Below are 18,368 nucleotides of genomic sequence, written 5' to 3'. Positions count from 1 at the left end.
GTGAGAGAGTCCATCTTTCATCCCGCTAGTAATCACTAAAGTGGACAACATCAGAGTCAAAGGAAGCAAGAAATTGCAATTGGCGGCTCGACACTTATTACCTTCCATTTTTAATTTTATTTTTCATTTCATATTTGTATTAAGAATTACATTATTGAAAATTCAAAAATTTCTAGTATAAGTATGAATACCACTCATTTCTTCTCATTCACACTCTTTATCTCTTCCATCATGCGAAGCTAAATTTTCAACGGGTTGAGAAGATAAACTAATATTTCCAAAAGCATGCATAAGTAAAAGTTCTTGTTTTCTCCATGTTAATTCAACGCCTAAATAAGTGAGAACTTGGTTTAGGTAAAAAGTAGTTAAAGAGAGTAAATAACTTAGACTTCATTAAGCAAGAAAAGAATTAGCTTTAGAGATAGAGTTAGCTCTTTTGTGTGTAATCAACTCACCATGCATTCTAGAGATAGAAAAAAATGTGACATTCAATGCCGAGAGGTGAAATTCATTGTAAGAAGTTGAAACATAAACGCTTACTTATGCATTACTTAAGGAAATGTTAGCAAATTTCTTAACCCTACTCCATCAATTAATTTTCCTTCATTTCATCATCTGTTGCTCTTTTTGATTGTTTAAACCATTTCATCCACATACTTCATCATTGCTCACCATCATTGTCCTTGTATTTATTAGCTTGTAATTAGTTATCACATACACATATACTGCACATAATTTTACCCTGCATCTTATTTAGATTTATACTTGGATTTAAATAAGGAAAACTTGTGTTGCATTGTTATATTTATTACATTTATCATCTAGACAAGGCTTAGGGCTACATAACATTCATTTCTCTCATTCATCGCGACACATAACTCCTCTAAACAATTCTCTTCTTCCCAAATTTATAAATGTTGTTGTGCCGCCATGAACCGCCCTTAGGTTCAAAATTTCATTCAAAATACCCATAATTCACAATTTTGTTTAAATTTTACAATGTCGCATCTTTACGTTGTACGATTGTACCTCCTTATGTTCATTTATGATCTCAAGGCTTTAAATTATGGAAAGTCGAATTGAACATTGAAGAGATTAGTTGACAACAGTAAACAGCCTAATTCCAATACAATAGGGGTAACACCGTGATTGATGAGTAGGTAGGTGCACCTCTCGTCCAGTGGGAAGTAATGAGTCCCATCTCCCCCCTGAATGAAGAAGTAGTGGGGCGCGTATGCGCTTTTATTTAGATTCTTTCTATTTTTGAATGATTGAGACGAGACGGGAGAACGGCGATGATCTACATTTCACACGGCACACAATTCCATGGATAGTTTCATTCGAGATCGTGATGGAGGACATAGCTTACGATCATCGGCTTTGATCATGCCACTAGGCATTTGATTAGGACATTGCACAATGATCCGAACACTTTGTCACATCTCTTCGATACGGATACAGTAACGATCATAGCAATCATCCTTTCCTTGTTTCTTGGGTTGGTTCACGCAAATGAGCACCGGGAACTATGACCAATAGAGTCAAATTCAGGGGAAAACTTATGGAGATCGATTAAGCTGTAATTAATTTCTTCTACCAACCAATGTTACTTTGCAATTGAGGATTTTAAGATGTGAGTTCGAATGAGATTTCTAAGTTTGAGTCTAGAAGAATTACATTGTAATGAGTTATTTCATGATCTCAATTGCTAGATATTTTTGGTTGTTATTAGTTTAGTCCTTTATTTTAAAATGTTTACATCACACTTTAGTCTGTTAGGAAGTTAGTCAATATCTTCCTTTCTTTTAATAAAATCTATTTTAAATACCAATAAAATCTAGGTTGTTATAATTTTTTAAAAATATATATATGTATTTTTGGAATAAATTAATTGTAGATATTATTTGGAGTATTTTTCTATTCTTATAATTAGTAATTAATTAAATCCAAATTAATTTTGTTATTTTTCATAACCTAAAAACATCTCGCTATTTTTTAAAATAAAATTTTAAAAGAATATTATTTCTCTTGTTAATGCTAATTATATTCATATTAACGTCATATATATAGTTAGTTACTTTTAATAATATAATAAAAGTATTGATAATTAATATCAAATCCATAACATTATAAAAGTGTTAAGAAAGATTTAAAAGACTACTAAAATGGGAAAGCTTTAACATATTTTATTACTTATTTAATTGAATATGAAGCTAAAGTAAAGATAAAAGTTTTATAATTATTTAATAGTCGACCATGCAATCAAGTTTGACTTGACTCTTCATAATTGAATGTTGGCACAAGCAAATGGTTTCTTAAATACAGCCGCCTGGTCCCACTCAACATTAAACTAATATCAAATCGGGATATTTCCATTTTTTTCAAAAGCTAATTTTAGAGTCAAATCTAGAAGATATTAAATTTTCATTCACGTGTCTTTAGTTTCAATAAAACATTGAAGTGAAATAGATAATTAATTTTTTTTTAAAGTATAAAATATTTTATTATTAATTTAAATATAATTTTAAATTTTATTTAAAATTTTTTATATCTATGTTGATATTTTTATCGAAATTTCTATAAAATTAGAAAATTTAATCGACATAAATTTGAATTCAACTAGAAAAGTTATTCACGAAAGCTACCCATTGATCATATTTTCTTCTAATTATGATGACTTTTCAAAGTGGAATCTTCAAGTGGCCAAGTTTGGATGGCAATACTTTTAGCCTAACTCCATGCAGAAATTGATAGCAAAATTTCTGTCCATTTCAACATTATACTTCCATTGAAGAGGGGAAGAAATATTAAGGAAAATACACCAAATAGTCCTATTTTTAAAAGTAATTCTAAATTAGAAAAATTTTCACCCATAAAAAAGTGTCAAATTATTTACAGAAATAGAAAATAAAAAAAAATCGAATAAACTTTTATAGCGTTTATAAGTGATAAATTTTTATTAATTTTTATTATTGATAGAGATTGATAAGCTTTGATAGATTTCTATAAATTTCTATCAACCTCTATAAAAAAATATTAATTTTTTTTTTTTTTAATTTTGTGTATATAGTTTTCCTTATTTTGCTATTTTTGAAAATCTCCTTTTAAATTATGTCCTTTTTACTTTGAAAAGATTTAAGAGCGTTTAGATTGAGGGAGTTGGGATGGGAATAAAGGTGAGAATGAGTAAAAGATACACATCTTGTTTGGTACGAGTTTTGAAACTTAGGCATGAGACTAAGCTATTCCCATGCATTTCTTATACCTATGGATGAAATAAATTTATTCTTTTATTTTATATTATTAAAATTAATTAATATATTAATATTAAATTTATAATTTAGATAATTATATTAAATTTTAAATTATAATATTTCAATTTAACTACTTCATATTTATAAATAAATTAATTAATTATATAATAAACCATAAAAGAACCCTATTAATTCATTAATAAATTATATATGTAGTTAATTAATTGTCATTATGATCAATATTTTATGAGATCATTTTTTAATAATTATATTTAGTTTATCATTGATTAATTATAATTCATTGTCTTTTATTCACAAAATGTTATATTTTTTTTAAAATTGATTTTGATTGTTTTATTCATAAATACATCATATTTATATAAATTCATCAAATTGATACATCAAATTATGTAATCAAGTAACTTTGATTCTAAATTACTCATTTTACAAATATTTGAAATTAATAATTTAATTAATATTATTATTTGATAATTCAATAATTAATTTTGCTCAAAACCTTGAATTGAGTTTGTTGTTTATCAATTAATCTATAAAAATTTTATAGAAATTTTCATGATTAATTTTATAAATAAAATACAAAGTTAATTTGTTACCATAAAATTTTGATAATATTCTCATGTATAACTAAAAACAGTCATTCATGATTTTCAGTAATTTTATTCCCAATTTTTTATTCCTAGACATACTTAATTTCTAGCATCTTTAAAATATTAAACCATACGACCCTTTGATATATATTTTTTTAATGTGATAAAAACTATCATTAGATTATTTTATTAATACATGCGATGAGACAAATCATACACATAAATTTGACCTACTTATTAGTAAAATCTAACTTTTTTATTAATTGAATGAGAAATTATTGTCTACTACAATTGGTGTATCTACTTTCTTGTATAAAGTACTTTTTTTTAAAGAAAAAAAAATTAAAACTTTAAAGTAGTTAGATGTGAATGTAAGTCGATGTAGTTGATAATTAATGGAAGTAGCATTTTCATATTTCTACTATGACTAAAATTTTCGAAAATGAGCTCTTTTTTTCAGTATGGTAATATACATACATACTTTGTTTGTCTAAATATATTAATAAACCTATGATTTATTCACATATTAATTTTTTGTTAATAAATTTTAATTATTTTCATGATATAAGTGAGACTTTTTATATTAATCAAAGCTAAAATTGAGATCCTCAAAATATTGTGCCTAAAAAGTAACTATTCAGTATATTCAATGGGAAAATAAATCAATTTTGTTCAAAGTGGATCTATTTTCCATTTTGAACCCTAGACTTGGAAAATTGTTGTAATTTTGCCTCATATTCCAAGTTTAACAAATTCACCCCTCATTCCCATAGTAAAGAAATAGAAATCTAAAACAACTCAATAATTTAATGAATTTTAAAATGTACATAAAAATAAATATTTGATAAATGTATAAAATCCGGTTTAGAATGAGACAAAAAGCTAAAAAATGGTTTAAAGAGACAAATTAGACTGAACCAAGTTGAATCATCCGATTTGGTCCAATTTATTTTTCTTAGCTTTATGAAGTCTTCGATTCACTTCATGATAAGCACAGTCCAACCAAAGACTTCACACAACGATCATCAAAGATCTCACGCATCCGTCACATATTTTATTTATTTATTTGTCTTAAAATTTCTTTTGCTACTATCTTTTTTAAGTACAAATTGGGTGGAGAGATTTGAACCGTGGATCTCTTGTTTCGTAGTACATACAAATGGTAGTTGAACTTTTGTTGTTGATATAATGTGGACAACTTTGACTCTAGCTAAAAAGTTAAAAAAAAAAAAAAAAAAAGTTCGAAAATGAAAATCAAGAAGATTTGGTTTTTATCAATCCAATGAGATTGAAAATCGACCTATTCGATTTGGTTTAGAGTGAAAATGTGAATACTCTTATTAGCCATTAGGTGCACATCAAAATATTTTTTTCATCGATTTCTCAAATAAAAAAATTACCATAACGTTCAAATTGCAACAACTATTTTTTTTTTCTTGAATAATGAAAGGGAAAACATATAAAAATTGATATACTTATATAGATCTTTTCCCCCAAAAGAAAAGAAAAATAAAGAAATAAACAATGACGGGCGTCTGGCGGCGCCTGTTGCCCCTTTCCCCCCAAACATATATTTCCGACACTATTCTTGTGTGTTCATTTTTGACATCAAAATCAATACCATGGTTTGAATTCAGTCGGAGTTCAAATTCTTCTTTCTTTGTCTTTCAAGTTTGAAACTTCGAACAAATATTTCCTCACCCATTTCCCTTTCTCATAAATCCATCCATCGTCTCCTCTGTCTCTTAGTACGCTTGTTGTTTGATGCCCTGTTTTTCTGTCTTGGTTTGACGGTCGGAACTTGGGACATGGATTTTGCTGTTTGGAACTTTTTGAAAAATGTTCGTGTTCTTGTGTTTGTGTTCTTGGTTTTGAACTGTTTCTTGGGCTTTGGATCCGATGCACAACCTCTGCCTGAACAAGAAGGTATCCTTTTGATTTATTTCCTTTGTTTGCACTTTTTATTGGATTTGAAATTTTAATCTGTTTTGGTTTTTGTTCTATTATAGTTTCTGTATTGTCCGAATTGCTCTGTTTTTGCGGGTTTTTGTTTGGGTGCTGGGAAAAAGCAAAGCGCACAAGGAAATTGGAACTGCTCTGTTCTTTTCCTCTGTAATTTGATTTTTGTTTGTTCAAGGAAATTTTCAGAATTGCACTGTTTTTCCTTCTTTCTTTTGGTTGCCGAGAAACTGAAAAAGGAAAATCTCTCTGTTTTTAACCTTTCAAAATGTTTCTTTACCCCATGTTTCATTTCGTTTTTAATTTTTTATTTTAAGCTTATTTTCTTTATTTTTCCACAAAATTTTGAATAGTTGAGTTACATTATAAGTCAAATTTTAAAAACAAAAACAAATTTTTAAATACTGTTTTTTCAGATTTTAAAAATTAACTTGATTTTTGAAAATATTGATATAAAAAATAGGTATTAAAATAAAAGATGTAGAGACGAATACAAATTTATAGACTTCATTTTTTAAAACAAAAAATAAAAGATAAAGTAATTATCAAAAGTGGATTTAGCTTCCCTCAAATGAGTCAAACCTCTCACCATAAATTTGGTAAAAGGACTCTTGATTGGAGAAAAAAATATTTTTGAAAAAGATCAATTTTGAAATGATGCGTTCTAAAAGTCATTTTAAGTAATTGTCATATATTTTAATTTTTTTAAATTGATGTATTTTCAAAATTAAATATTTAAAAAATTAATTCGAATACATTAGTGATAGTAAAAACTTTGTGATTAAATCATAGTGGTGATATTTTAAGTTGATTTATGAATTTTTCAAATTTCATTTTAATGCTCGAGTCTTAAAAGAAAAATTATAAAAATAGTTTGCAGCTATATTACTTTTAAATCTAATATCCACTTACTCGTAGTTACCTACTCCAAAAATTTTATGACAATTATTGATTATGCTATAAAACAAGTTCAATTTTGTCTGCGCTTTTTTATTCCTAATAGTCCAACTTTGACTTTTCTTTTTCCTCTTTTAATTAATTGTAATATAATATAGAATGCCTCACATTTAGACCTATTGAGTTAAGATATTTCAATACCGATAAAATCATTCAAAATTAGAGCATTAAATTTTGAACCTATCTAATTCATTAACTCGACATCAGTATGACTATGCATTGATATTTCTTTATATTATAAAAGATATTTATGAAGCATAAACAAATAACAATAAATTGTATTAATCTAAACGTATTGCAAATAATAAATGTTTTAACTAGTTATAAAAAAGAAATAAAATATTCATTTATAATTTAAAAATATTTTTTGAAATAGTTTTTTTTTTTGTAATTATATAAAAATATATGACGTTTGTGTAAAATTGGAACCTTGCAATTTCTGTGGGCATCAATATGACAATAACCTTCAATATTATTATTGTTATTATTTTATAAAAAAATCATGAAATCGTGGAAATATCTTGTTTATTTTAGGATGCATAGGCCCATAGTACAATCCATATTCGTCCTTTTCCATTTTACAAGGCTTATCCTTTATTATTGTTATTAATATTATTATTATATTTTTTGACCCTATAATTTTCTTTTGGATACAAATCAAAATGAAGAAATTATATAAGTGAAAAATGAGTCTATCATCATCCAACTCTTTTTTTCTCTCTCTTTAAGGGCACCAATCCTATCCTATTTTTATAGTGAAGATATATTATACTATTTATTAAAAATTCTCAATACAAAAAATGTAATCAATATAAGAAAATGATCTAAAATATTTATAAATATAGTAAAATATTACTGTTTATCTGTACTAGACTGTGATAGACTACTATCTGTGTATATCTATGTCTTTGATAGACACAGATAATACTCTATCGCAAGTAGATCGTGATATTTTGCTATTATTTATAAATATTTTTAGCAGTTTTATTATTTAAAATAATTTCTCTAAGTTTTATGTCACAAAGGGGAAAAAACTATGTGACCGTTGGTTTACAATTAAGTATTGCATTACTTTAGTGTCGTTTGATAACAATTTTGTTTTTAGTTTTCTTCTAAATTTCATACCGTGGTTTTTACATTTCTTGAAAAAAAAAACACTTAAATTCTTAATCAAATTTTGAAAATTTAAAAAAATAGTTTTTAAAAATTTGTTTTTGTTTTTAGAATTTATGGCTAAGAATTCAATTGTTTACTTAAATGAAAATGATTAAAAAATTGTGAGAAAATAAGTACAATTTTAAGCTACTTTGTTATCAAACAACCATAATTTTTAGTATTTTTTTTAACTATGATTAAGAAGTGAGGAGAAAACAAACATAATTTTCAAAAAATTTAAACTAAAATTCAAATGATTATTAAACGAAATAGTTTTAAATATTATAGATTTAATTTTCAAGTGAAAATTTTCTGTTCTTCCCCTTATATTTTCTATGACCTATAAAGGGTTAGTTTGTTTTATTTTTAATGATTTCTAGATGTTTAACTAATTGAAGTTTGAACTTTAGGCAATTTTCTAGTCATTTAAATCTCAGTTTTCAATTTGATGAAGTTTTTAACTTTAAGATGAAATTTTCAACTGATATGAACAACTTAGAACAGACCCAAAACTTAATATTCGTAGTTATAATATAGAGAAAGTTGCAAATATAACAATCAGGTCCAAAGTATTAGCAGAGATATAGCATAATGTAAATTTTTTTGTTTATAAATATGATAAAATTTAGATAGTCTATCAATGATAGACCATATCACTGGTAGGAGTCTATCAGTGATAGATCATAAAGCTGGTAAGAGTCTCTCAACGATAGAAGTCTATCATGGATAGATTTTGCTATATTTTCAATTTCTTAAAAATATTATTATACACTTTATTATTATCCCTAAAAATACTATGCAGTGTAATTATCCTTATTAAAAGAATGATTTGAATGTGACAGTAAGAGCCCTTCAAGCAATATCTGCAGAGCTAAGGAACTTAAACTGGAATGTTCACCAAAATTCTTGCATTAATGGTGATGGATTTTTCAACAGAGCTATCCGTGGTACAGATATTATCAGAGAGGTTAATTGCACTTGCACCACTGTTTGCAGAGTCACTAGCATGTAAGAATCTTCTCTCTTTCTTTTCTATTTAACCTAATCAAAATGAAGGGAGTGATTCCCGTTCAAGGAAGTGATAAGACTCCAAACACTATAAAAACGAGATAATGATTTTCTTTTTTGGACAATATGTGGAGTACAGAGGAAATCAAATATCTGACTTTGAGGTTGATAGTACAAACATTATGTCAGTTGATTTATGCTGATTTTTGTTTCAAATTATCGGCCTGCTAATTTTAGATGTGGTTTTTCTCACATTTTAGATTTTTCTATGTAAACTTTTGTGTTTCTTCGCTTTCTTTTAATTTCTCAATTATTCTCTATTATTATTTTAATTACTTTTAAATTGTTATAAATTTACACTCCCTTTCGGACTTATTTTGAAAGGTATCATGCAAAACACATAATTATTTTAATTATAATTTTAAATTGTTTTAAGTTGAATCAGTTTAGACCATTTAATTCTTACATGTATGTAAACTTCTTCAAATATTGGATCAATAAAATGGATGAATAGAATAGATGTATGGACAATTTTCAAAGGAAATCTTAATTGCGAGTTTAAACTCGATTCACTTAAAAAAATTTAGGAGTTTCATTGATACAATTATAAGTCTAACACTAAGTTTATCCAAACAGAACATAAACATAAACATAATGAAGTGTGTAAATTAATATATTTATAAAAGTTCAACATTTAAATTGATACAATCCAAAACTGGTTTTTTTGCTTATTCATACGGTAAAAGTGAGATTTTTTTTGTTTACCAAATACATATACGAAAACAATACGAGAACATTAATTACAACTCTTGATTTCTACTGAATTTGAATCCATTGTTTTCAAATTTTGACTCCAAATCACTAACCAGATGCACCCTAAATATTCAACAGCCGGCTAAAGGGTTTGAATCTAACTGGAACTCTGCCAGCAGCATTTGGAAATTTGACTCAACTGCAAAGGATGTAAGCTTTATATACTCATTCTTTCTAAAATTATCTACACATCTGAGTTTGATTCTAAAGTTGATTTGTTTTCAATATATGTAAAATGCAATTGATTTTCTTATTCATTTAAATGCTAACCAAACAGAGATCTTACTCGCAATTTAATTTCTGGATCAATCCCTAAAGAGTTTGCTCAGATTCCTCTTTTTGATTTGTAAGTTTCTTGTTTTTTTTCTCCTCCGTTTTTCATATAATGGGAATAAATTGATCTTCATTTAAAGAGTTTATGGAGTTTTGCAATCCTAATTATGAATCTTTTATGTTCAGGTCCATGTTGGGAAATCGTCTTAGTGGCCAAATTCCTCCAGAAATTGGTGACATTGCTACACTTGAGCATTTGTAAGTAGTCAATGAATGTTTATAGATGAGAACTAATGTAATTAAGATTTTTCTTTTATTTGGAGTTTGATGATGAATGAGATTCCATTTGTAGGGTTTTGGAAGACAATCTTCTTGAAGGGAATCTTCCCGAAAGCCTCGGGCGGCTGAGCCGCTTGCAAAGATTGTAAGATTTGATAAACTACTTCTTTTTAAGTGATTTAAAGTGAGTTTGAAATGACTTTTGATAATCGAGTTTTTTTTTAGGGAAATACTCAATATGTTACTTTTGATATATAGCATGTTGACAACCTCATTACGTTCAAAAGTCATGTCAAACTGACGTAAAACCTCTAGGAACTAGTGAATGGATATGAAGACTAAATCCGTTTTCATTGTCGACAGACTTCTTTCTGCAAATAACTTTTGACAGTCGAGTTCTTTTTTAGTGAAGTACCCAATATGTTACTTTTGATATGTAGCATGTTGACAATCTCATTACGTTGAAATGACGTTTGACAGTCGAGTTCTTTTTAGTGAAATACTCACTATGTTACTTTTGATATGTAGCATGTTGACAATCACATTACGTTCAAAAATCATGTTGCACTCACATAAAACCTCTAGGAACTAATGAATGGATACAACGACTAAATCCGTTTTCATTGTCGACAGACTTCTTTCTGCAAATAATTTCAATGGAACAATTCCAGCATCTTATGGAAACTTGAAGAACTTAACTGATTTGTAAGTTATACTAATACCCATCTCACAACATTTTTTTTTTCATTTTCCAAAATTTCTTATTTGTTGTACATGTTCTTGCAGCCGGATCGATGGAAATGATGTATCAGGAAGGCTTCCTGAATTTATTGGCAATTGGACCAAACTTGTGAGACTGTAAGTATATATATACACACATGTATATAATATAGGAGATATCTTAATTGTTCTCTAAAATCTGTATCATAAGGATAACTGTTTGTTGATAATGCAGGGATATTCAAGGAACTTCTATGGAGACCCCTATTCCTAGAGGCATATCTGACTTGAAAAACTTAACCCAATTGTGAGGATCAATTAAATTCACTAACTTTGACATTATTGTGCTTAATTACTTACTAATGTTAAGGATTAATGTTTCTTCTTTCTTAGGAGGATAACTGATTTGAAGGGACTGCCAACAAGTTTTCCTAATTTGACTCAATTGACATCTTTAGAAGAACTGTATGCAAAAGTTCTAAATATATTGTTGATTATCATATTAGATTGATTGATTTTAACTTATTTGTTTGTCTTATCTTTTGTTTTCTTCTTGATGCTTAGGGTTCTAAGAAATTGCTTAATCCGGGATCGGATTCCTGGATATATTGGACTGTTTAATAGTTTAAAAACTTTGTAAGTTGGTGACATTCATTTACATTCTTCATTTTACGATCAATTTTCTCTTTTTAATGAGTTGATATCAGATGCTAATGTAACTTTTCCTTTTTTTCTTTTCCCTTCCATTAGAGATCTAAGCTTCAATGAATTGAGTGGTCCAATTCCAGACACATTTCAGAATCTAGATAGAGTTACTCAGTTCTTGTAAGTTAATATTCACTTGTGATTACAATTTTCAACCTTCTTTTTTCCGGGTAAAATTATAAGTTTAGTCTCTAAGCTTGGAGGTTTATGTTTAGTCGGTTCTTGAACTTTAAAAAGTACTATTATGTCTCTTAGCTTCCAATGGTGCCTAATATATCTTTAACTTTTTAGTTTTGTATTTAATAGACTCCAAAGTTTCTTACATAATCTAAGAAACATACACTTTAGTTTGGCTAACGTGTCATGTCGGACACGTGTTGGACATTCCAACACTTGTTGGACATATATCGGATAGTTGCTAGTGTAACCAATGTGTTAGACATGTATAAAACACTTGTTGAGTAGACTAAACAGGCACATGGATGGCAATAATAATAAATTTTGAGTGTGGAATACATCAAACTAAGGTTTTCAAGAATATAAATTCATCAACTCATTTACTTTCAAATTTCTTTTGGTAAAAAAATGTTAGGATAGTATATTAAATTTGTCTCCACCTAGCAACTTAAACTTTTGGGTCAATCGATAATTTAATATGGTATTAGAGCAGGTGGTCCATAGAAGTTTTGTGTTCAAACTCACAAGTGAGGGGGAGTGTTAGATATTATATTAAATTTGTCTTCACCCATCAACTTAACTTTTTGGGTCAATCGGTGATTTAAGAAAAAAATGATATTTGCTGACTGTGTTGTGTTTCGTATCAGTATTCATGCTTCTTACGGCACAATATTGAAAGTTCAAGGATGTATTAGCGACTTTTTAAAGTTCAAGAATCTATTAAGAGCAATATTAAAAGTTGAGAGATCTATCATGAGTAACATTTCTTTTCTTTCCATATTTGTTATTTTCCTCATGACATGCTTGATGAGAGTGAAATGATTTCTTGATGCAGGTTTTTGACCAACAACTCATTAAGTGGCCAAGTACCAAGCTGGATCTTGAACAGTGAAAGGAGCATGTTAGTATAAACTCTATGATTCTCTATGCACTAATAAAGTTTAATGCAAACATTTGATTAAAAAAAAATTATTTCTTCAACTAATGTATAATTATGAATGATTGAATGTTTATCTTGCTCTGTCTGCTTTTAATGATGATATTATAAAATCTCTATTGCAGAGATTTATCTTACAACAATTTTACAGGGTCCCCTGTTTCAAGTTGTCAGCAGTCTGATGTGTAAGCCATTCTTTTTAATCAACCATTTCTATGATAAAATTTGAAATAGTTGTAGTCCACTTCTCTGATGATATGTTATTTTGTTTTACAGGAACTTGGTTTCAAGTTATTCAACTACAATGAATGAAACGTAAGAGTATTTAGTTTACACACACAAAAAAGGAAAATTGCTCTAAATTTCTTGTATCATAATAAGCAACTAATTTCTAAGGTATATAATTTGCAGTGTTGCTTGGTGCTTGAGGAAGGATCTCCCTTGCCCAAGAGAAACTCGTTGTAAGCAAACATGAATGTAGTTTTTACTTCTTTTGGAATGCTACCGTGTATGAGTAGCTAAGAAGCACAGATACAGATATGACACGATACACTCATGACAACAATGTCATTTTTTTTAAAATCTAGGATAGGGACATGCAAGGACACGTTTATACCATACAAAAATTCAAAGTTAATGAGTTTATGCATTTATGTGCTTAAAAGATTAGTTTGATGTATTTCACTCTCAAAATTTATTATTATTGTTCTTTTATCGTATATGTGTCTATTTAGTATACTTAATAAGTGTTAGATGCATTCTAACAAATGTTGAACCTACTTTGACAAAGTATAACTAATGTCTAGTACATCTACTACAAATATCCGGTACGTGTCCAACAAGTGTTTGACACGTATGAACACGGACACGTTGGTAAAACTAAAGTATTTGTGCTTCTTAGATGAGTAGTATGAGATGTTGAAAAAGAAAAAGAACCTCGACGCACAAGCATGTGTTTGTTTACATTTTACCAAGAACGACCTTCCTTGAACAAGATCTGTTGTTTAGGTTATACAACTGTGTCTTTGAGTTCTTAGTTTATTATTCCCCAAGAACCTTTTCATCTTTGAAAATAGGTGTATGGGAGTTCTCAGTTTATTATTCCCAAAGAAGTTTTAAATAAATGACCCGAATAAAACTAAATATTTTGTGGTTGAGTTAAAAAGTTGTTAGAGTTGAAGAATCTTACATTTAGAACAACTGAGTTGGGTCTAAAAGATACCTCAATCTAATCTAACACACAAACATCTACAGTATTGTAGCTGTCAAATTTCTGATTGAACTATATGTCTCTTACATGGTTTTTATTACTCTTGTAGTTCATTCCTTGTTCATAAATTGTGGAGGACCAAGGATGGAGGTTGATGGTAATGAATATGAAGAGGATGCAACTCCAGGTGGCAAATCCAATTTCCTTTCTATCTCTGATAGATGGGCTTATAGCAGTACTGGTGTTTTCCTGGGAGATGAGAATGCTAATTACAGAGAAACAAGTAGCAATGCATCTATTCCGAACATCTACCGAACCGCTCGACTCGCACCTCTTTCGCTCAAGTATTATGGTCTTTGCTTAAGAAGAGGAAGTTACAATGTGAAGCTTCACTTTGCTGAAATAATGTATACTGCTGACCAAACATTCAGCAGCTTGGGAGAGCGCATATTTGATATCTCAATTCAAGTGAGTGAAAAATGGAAAGATATTGGCTATTTTTTTATGCTTTGTGTATGAATATTGATTATTGGGCCGAATTTAGCAAATAGGCCCAAAGTATTAGTAGATGTAGCACAATGCATAAGAATTGATAGACATAGCAAATTTTAGATCAGCTCTTGGAGTCTATCAATGATAGACTATATCGCTAATAAGTGATAAAGTCTCTCACGGATAGATTTTGCTATATTTGCAATTTTTTAAAAATATTGCTATACACTTAATTATTAACCGTAAAAGTGCTACCCATTGCAACTATCCTTGATTGTTATTCTATATACTAATCTTGTATTCATTCCACAGGGAAATTTGGTTCAAAAAGATTTTAACATAATGGAGAAAGCTGGTGGTGTTGGTAAGACCTTTATTCTAGAAGAGCCTAATATTTTGGTGAATGGAAGTACTCTTGAGATTCACTTATATTGGGCTGGTAAAGGAACTACTGCCATTCCAGACAGAGGGGTGTATGGACCTTTGATATCTGGCATCACAGTCACACCAAGTAAAAAAATTTCTCCTTTTTTTTTTTCGTGTTCTGGTAGCTTCTAGAACTTTCTTGCATTGAGTTTTTATCAGTTATGAATTGTGGCTATCTTGTTCTGCTGTTGTAGACTTTGATGTGGAGACTGGAAGGCTATCAGCTGGAGATATTGCTGGGATTGTTGTTGGTTGTTTTGTGTTTGTTGTGTTGGTATTGGCTGTTCTTAGATGGAAAGGTTATTTGGGTAGAAAGGAGACCGAAGACAGTGGTAAGATTTCTAAAGTAATTTGTTTAACGTGAATTGTGAAATGCATCAGTTTTCTTATAGTAAACCACTTTTTCGAGGGAGCGAATGATAGCATATTACATCTTCACTTTTCAAGGGAGCAAATTAAACTTTTAATGTTATGGCTAATACATCATTATTTATTATTATTTTTTTTAAAAAAAAAAAAACTGTCTAAAAGATTCATAAACGTCTTTGAACTTTTGATTTTTTGTCTAATAAGTTTATGATTTGTTTGACCATTCTTATTAGACACAATATTGAAAGTTCAAGTTCTTCATACATGTTTCCATTTTGCTTTTATTTTTTCAAAGTCAAATTGAATTAATAGAACCTATGAGTAACTTAGAAGTTCCTTTGGTAACAAAATTGCATTCTCTTCTTTATTACAGAATTGAAGGCCCTAGATTTACAAACAGGCTATTTCAGTTTGAGACAAATCAAAACAGCCACCAACAACTTCGACCCGACGTATAAGATAGGCGAAGGAGGTTTTGGTCCTGTCTTCAAGGTTAGCTATGAAAATGTTATCATATTTGCTTTATGCTTCCATGATTCTAATCCAACATAAAATCACTTGTTAAGAACATAGCTTGATCTTGAACGTTAACCGATCCCAACATATTTGGCAGGGTGTATTGTCGGACGGTACTTTGATCGCAGTAAAGCAACTATCTGCTAAATCAAGACAAGGAAACCGTGAATTCGTCACTGAGATTGGAATGATATCTGCATTACAACATCCAAATCTTGTTAAGCTTTATGGTTGTTGTATTGAAGGAAACCAGTTATTGCTTGTTTATGAGTATCTAGAGAACAATAGTCTTGCCCGCGCTCTTTTCGGTAAGTGTTTTAGATATATTTGTCGTTGTAACTTGTTTCATTTCATGACAGTAAGGTTATTGGTTACAAATGTTTCATGGTTTTCTTTTTAAGGCGCCGAGGAGCACCGATTACACTTGGATTGGACGATACGAATGAAGATATGCTTGGGAATAGCAAAAGGATTGGCTTACCTTCATGAAGAATCTGTATTGAAAATTGTTCATAGAGATATTAAAGCTACCAACGTGTTACTTGATAAAAATTTGAATGCCAAGATTTCTGACTTTGGATTGGCTAGGCTTGATGAAGAGGAGAACACCCATATCAGCACAAGAATCGCTGGCACAATGTATGGTTTATTTGTCTCTCTAATGTCGATTCGTTTATGAATATTCCTTTTTCTAATATACTTGCAACTTTTCAATTTCCGTTCAGAGGTTACATGGCTCCTGAATATGCGATGAGAGGCTACTTAACCGATAAAGCAGATGTTTATAGCTTCGGAGTTGTTGCTTTAGAGATTGTTAGTGGAAAAAGCAACACAAATTACCGGCCAAAAGAGGAATTTGTTTATCTTCTCGACTGGGTAACTGACGACGACCTTTTCAATCATTCATTCGAGATTTTTCACACAATTGTTATTTGCCAATTGTCTTACATACTTTTTGTTCTACTTGGTTGAAGGCTTATGTTCTACAAGAGCAAGGAAACCTTCTCGAACTCGTTGATCCGAGTTTGGACTCACATTATTCGAAAGAAGAGGTGATGAGGATGATTCATATAGCTCTGTTATGTACAAATCCATCTCCAACTCTTAGGCCATCCATGTCTTCAGTGGTTCGTATGCTGGAAGGAAAAATTGCAGTGCAAGCGCCGATCATAAAGCGCGGTGCAGACGACCAAGAAGCGAGGTTCAAAGCGTTCGAAAGGCTGTCACAAGATAGCATAACAAGCATTTCAACATCATCACAAGGCATTCCAATGCAAAAAAGCATGTTGATTGATGGGCCATGGGTTGATTCCACTACTTCAACTCAAAACAGGGATGAAACTCAAGATTATTCTTCAACCAGAAATCTCCTTTAGGATCTACAGATTCAATCAAATCAAAGCTACAATGAGTTTGATGTTATTATTTTTTATTTTAAAACTTCCATTCATGTTCTTTTTTTATAGAGTGTTTGTGTGTGTGCTACATAGTTTGAAGGTGCGGCTAGAATTATGTAATTAAATTTTAAAACACAAATATGCAAAATATTTTTTAATTTTGAAAAATAGATGAGAAGAATATTATTCGTTGTAGGTATACCTCAATATATAAGGAATAATTTGTAGTTTGTTTATTTAAAAAAAAAAAAATTTGTAACATTCCAGACCCAGGATTCAGAATCCAAATTCGACAAATTATTTGCTTTGGCATTCTCCTACATCTCCTATAACCTGACACTTTATCCTCTTGTGCTTCTAAGATTGAAAACTATCCTCACAAACCAACACTAGTCTTTTCGTATGTTTTGTCTTCATTCATAGACATCCTAGAAACATAAGATTACTTACATAGGATGTAATTCGGATGTGATATCGATTCATTTATGTATCATTTCTGAATTTGAGAATTACATATTGTAAATCGACACTTTGGCAAAAGAATATTTTATTTGATGTAGAGGTTTTTCAATATTGCAAATCGACATTATCATGGAGGATTTTTCCAACTACCAACCGACATTATCCTGGAGGCAAGTAGAGATTTTATTTGTAGTTTATTATTTGCTAAAATCAACCCCCTATATAAGTATTTATATCGGTGTACTTGTAAAATTAATATCAGTTAATTTTATTAATTTTCATTTTAAACTTTAAATTCTATTGAATGGCATTTCAATTTAAAATTTCAACATTAATTTTTAAGATAATTGTTTTAAATGATAAAATTACTGAAAATATTATCGTCTATTAGTAATCGAAAGTGATAGATATCTATCATCTATCTTTCAGCGATAGACACTAATAAATGTCTATCACTGATAAACAGTGACGTTTTGTTTTATTTATAAATAAATTGACTCATTTTTTATATTTGAAAAACATCCTTAATTTTATATTTTTAAAATTATCATTTAATTAGAAAGTTTTAGTTTTATTTTTACATTTTAGTCCAATTTATTTGGTTAATTTTCTTTATAAATTTTGAATTCCATCAAATGTCACCTCAACAAA

At 29.2% G+C, this 18,368-nt stretch overlaps 1 protein-coding gene across 1 annotated transcript; it reads left to right on the top strand.

Annotated features, from left to right (window-relative positions):
* Positions 1-5,307: 5,307 nt before the first annotated feature.
* Positions 5,308-17,423, top strand: LOC120086388 (putative LRR receptor-like serine/threonine-protein kinase At1g53440). Its single transcript, XM_039043007.2, has 24 exons — positions 5,308-5,788; positions 8,776-8,941; positions 9,833-9,904; positions 10,032-10,100; positions 10,214-10,285; positions 10,380-10,451; positions 10,940-11,011; positions 11,093-11,164; positions 11,262-11,333; positions 11,420-11,491; positions 11,591-11,662; positions 11,777-11,851; positions 12,744-12,809; positions 12,971-13,030; positions 13,122-13,160; positions 13,257-13,306; positions 14,165-14,523; positions 14,860-15,058; positions 15,168-15,305; positions 15,716-15,834; positions 15,956-16,166; positions 16,260-16,497; positions 16,584-16,734; positions 16,833-17,423. The coding sequence occupies exons 1-24, from the start codon at positions 5,671-5,673 to the stop codon at positions 17,232-17,234; spliced, it is 3,036 nt and encodes a 1,011-aa protein (XP_038898935.1). The 5' UTR covers positions 5,308-5,670; the 3' UTR covers positions 17,235-17,423.
* Positions 17,424-18,368: the final 945 nt, after the last annotated feature.

Source organism: Benincasa hispida, chromosome 9, assembly GCF_027475165.1.
Source record: "Benincasa hispida cultivar pf3 chromosome 9, pf3_genome.v1.1, whole genome shotgun sequence".
NCBI lineage: Eukaryota > Viridiplantae > Streptophyta > Magnoliopsida > Cucurbitales > Cucurbitaceae > Benincasa > Benincasa hispida.
Note: the sequence above shows the minus strand (reverse complement) of the source record. Positions and strands in the feature narration are given on the sequence as shown.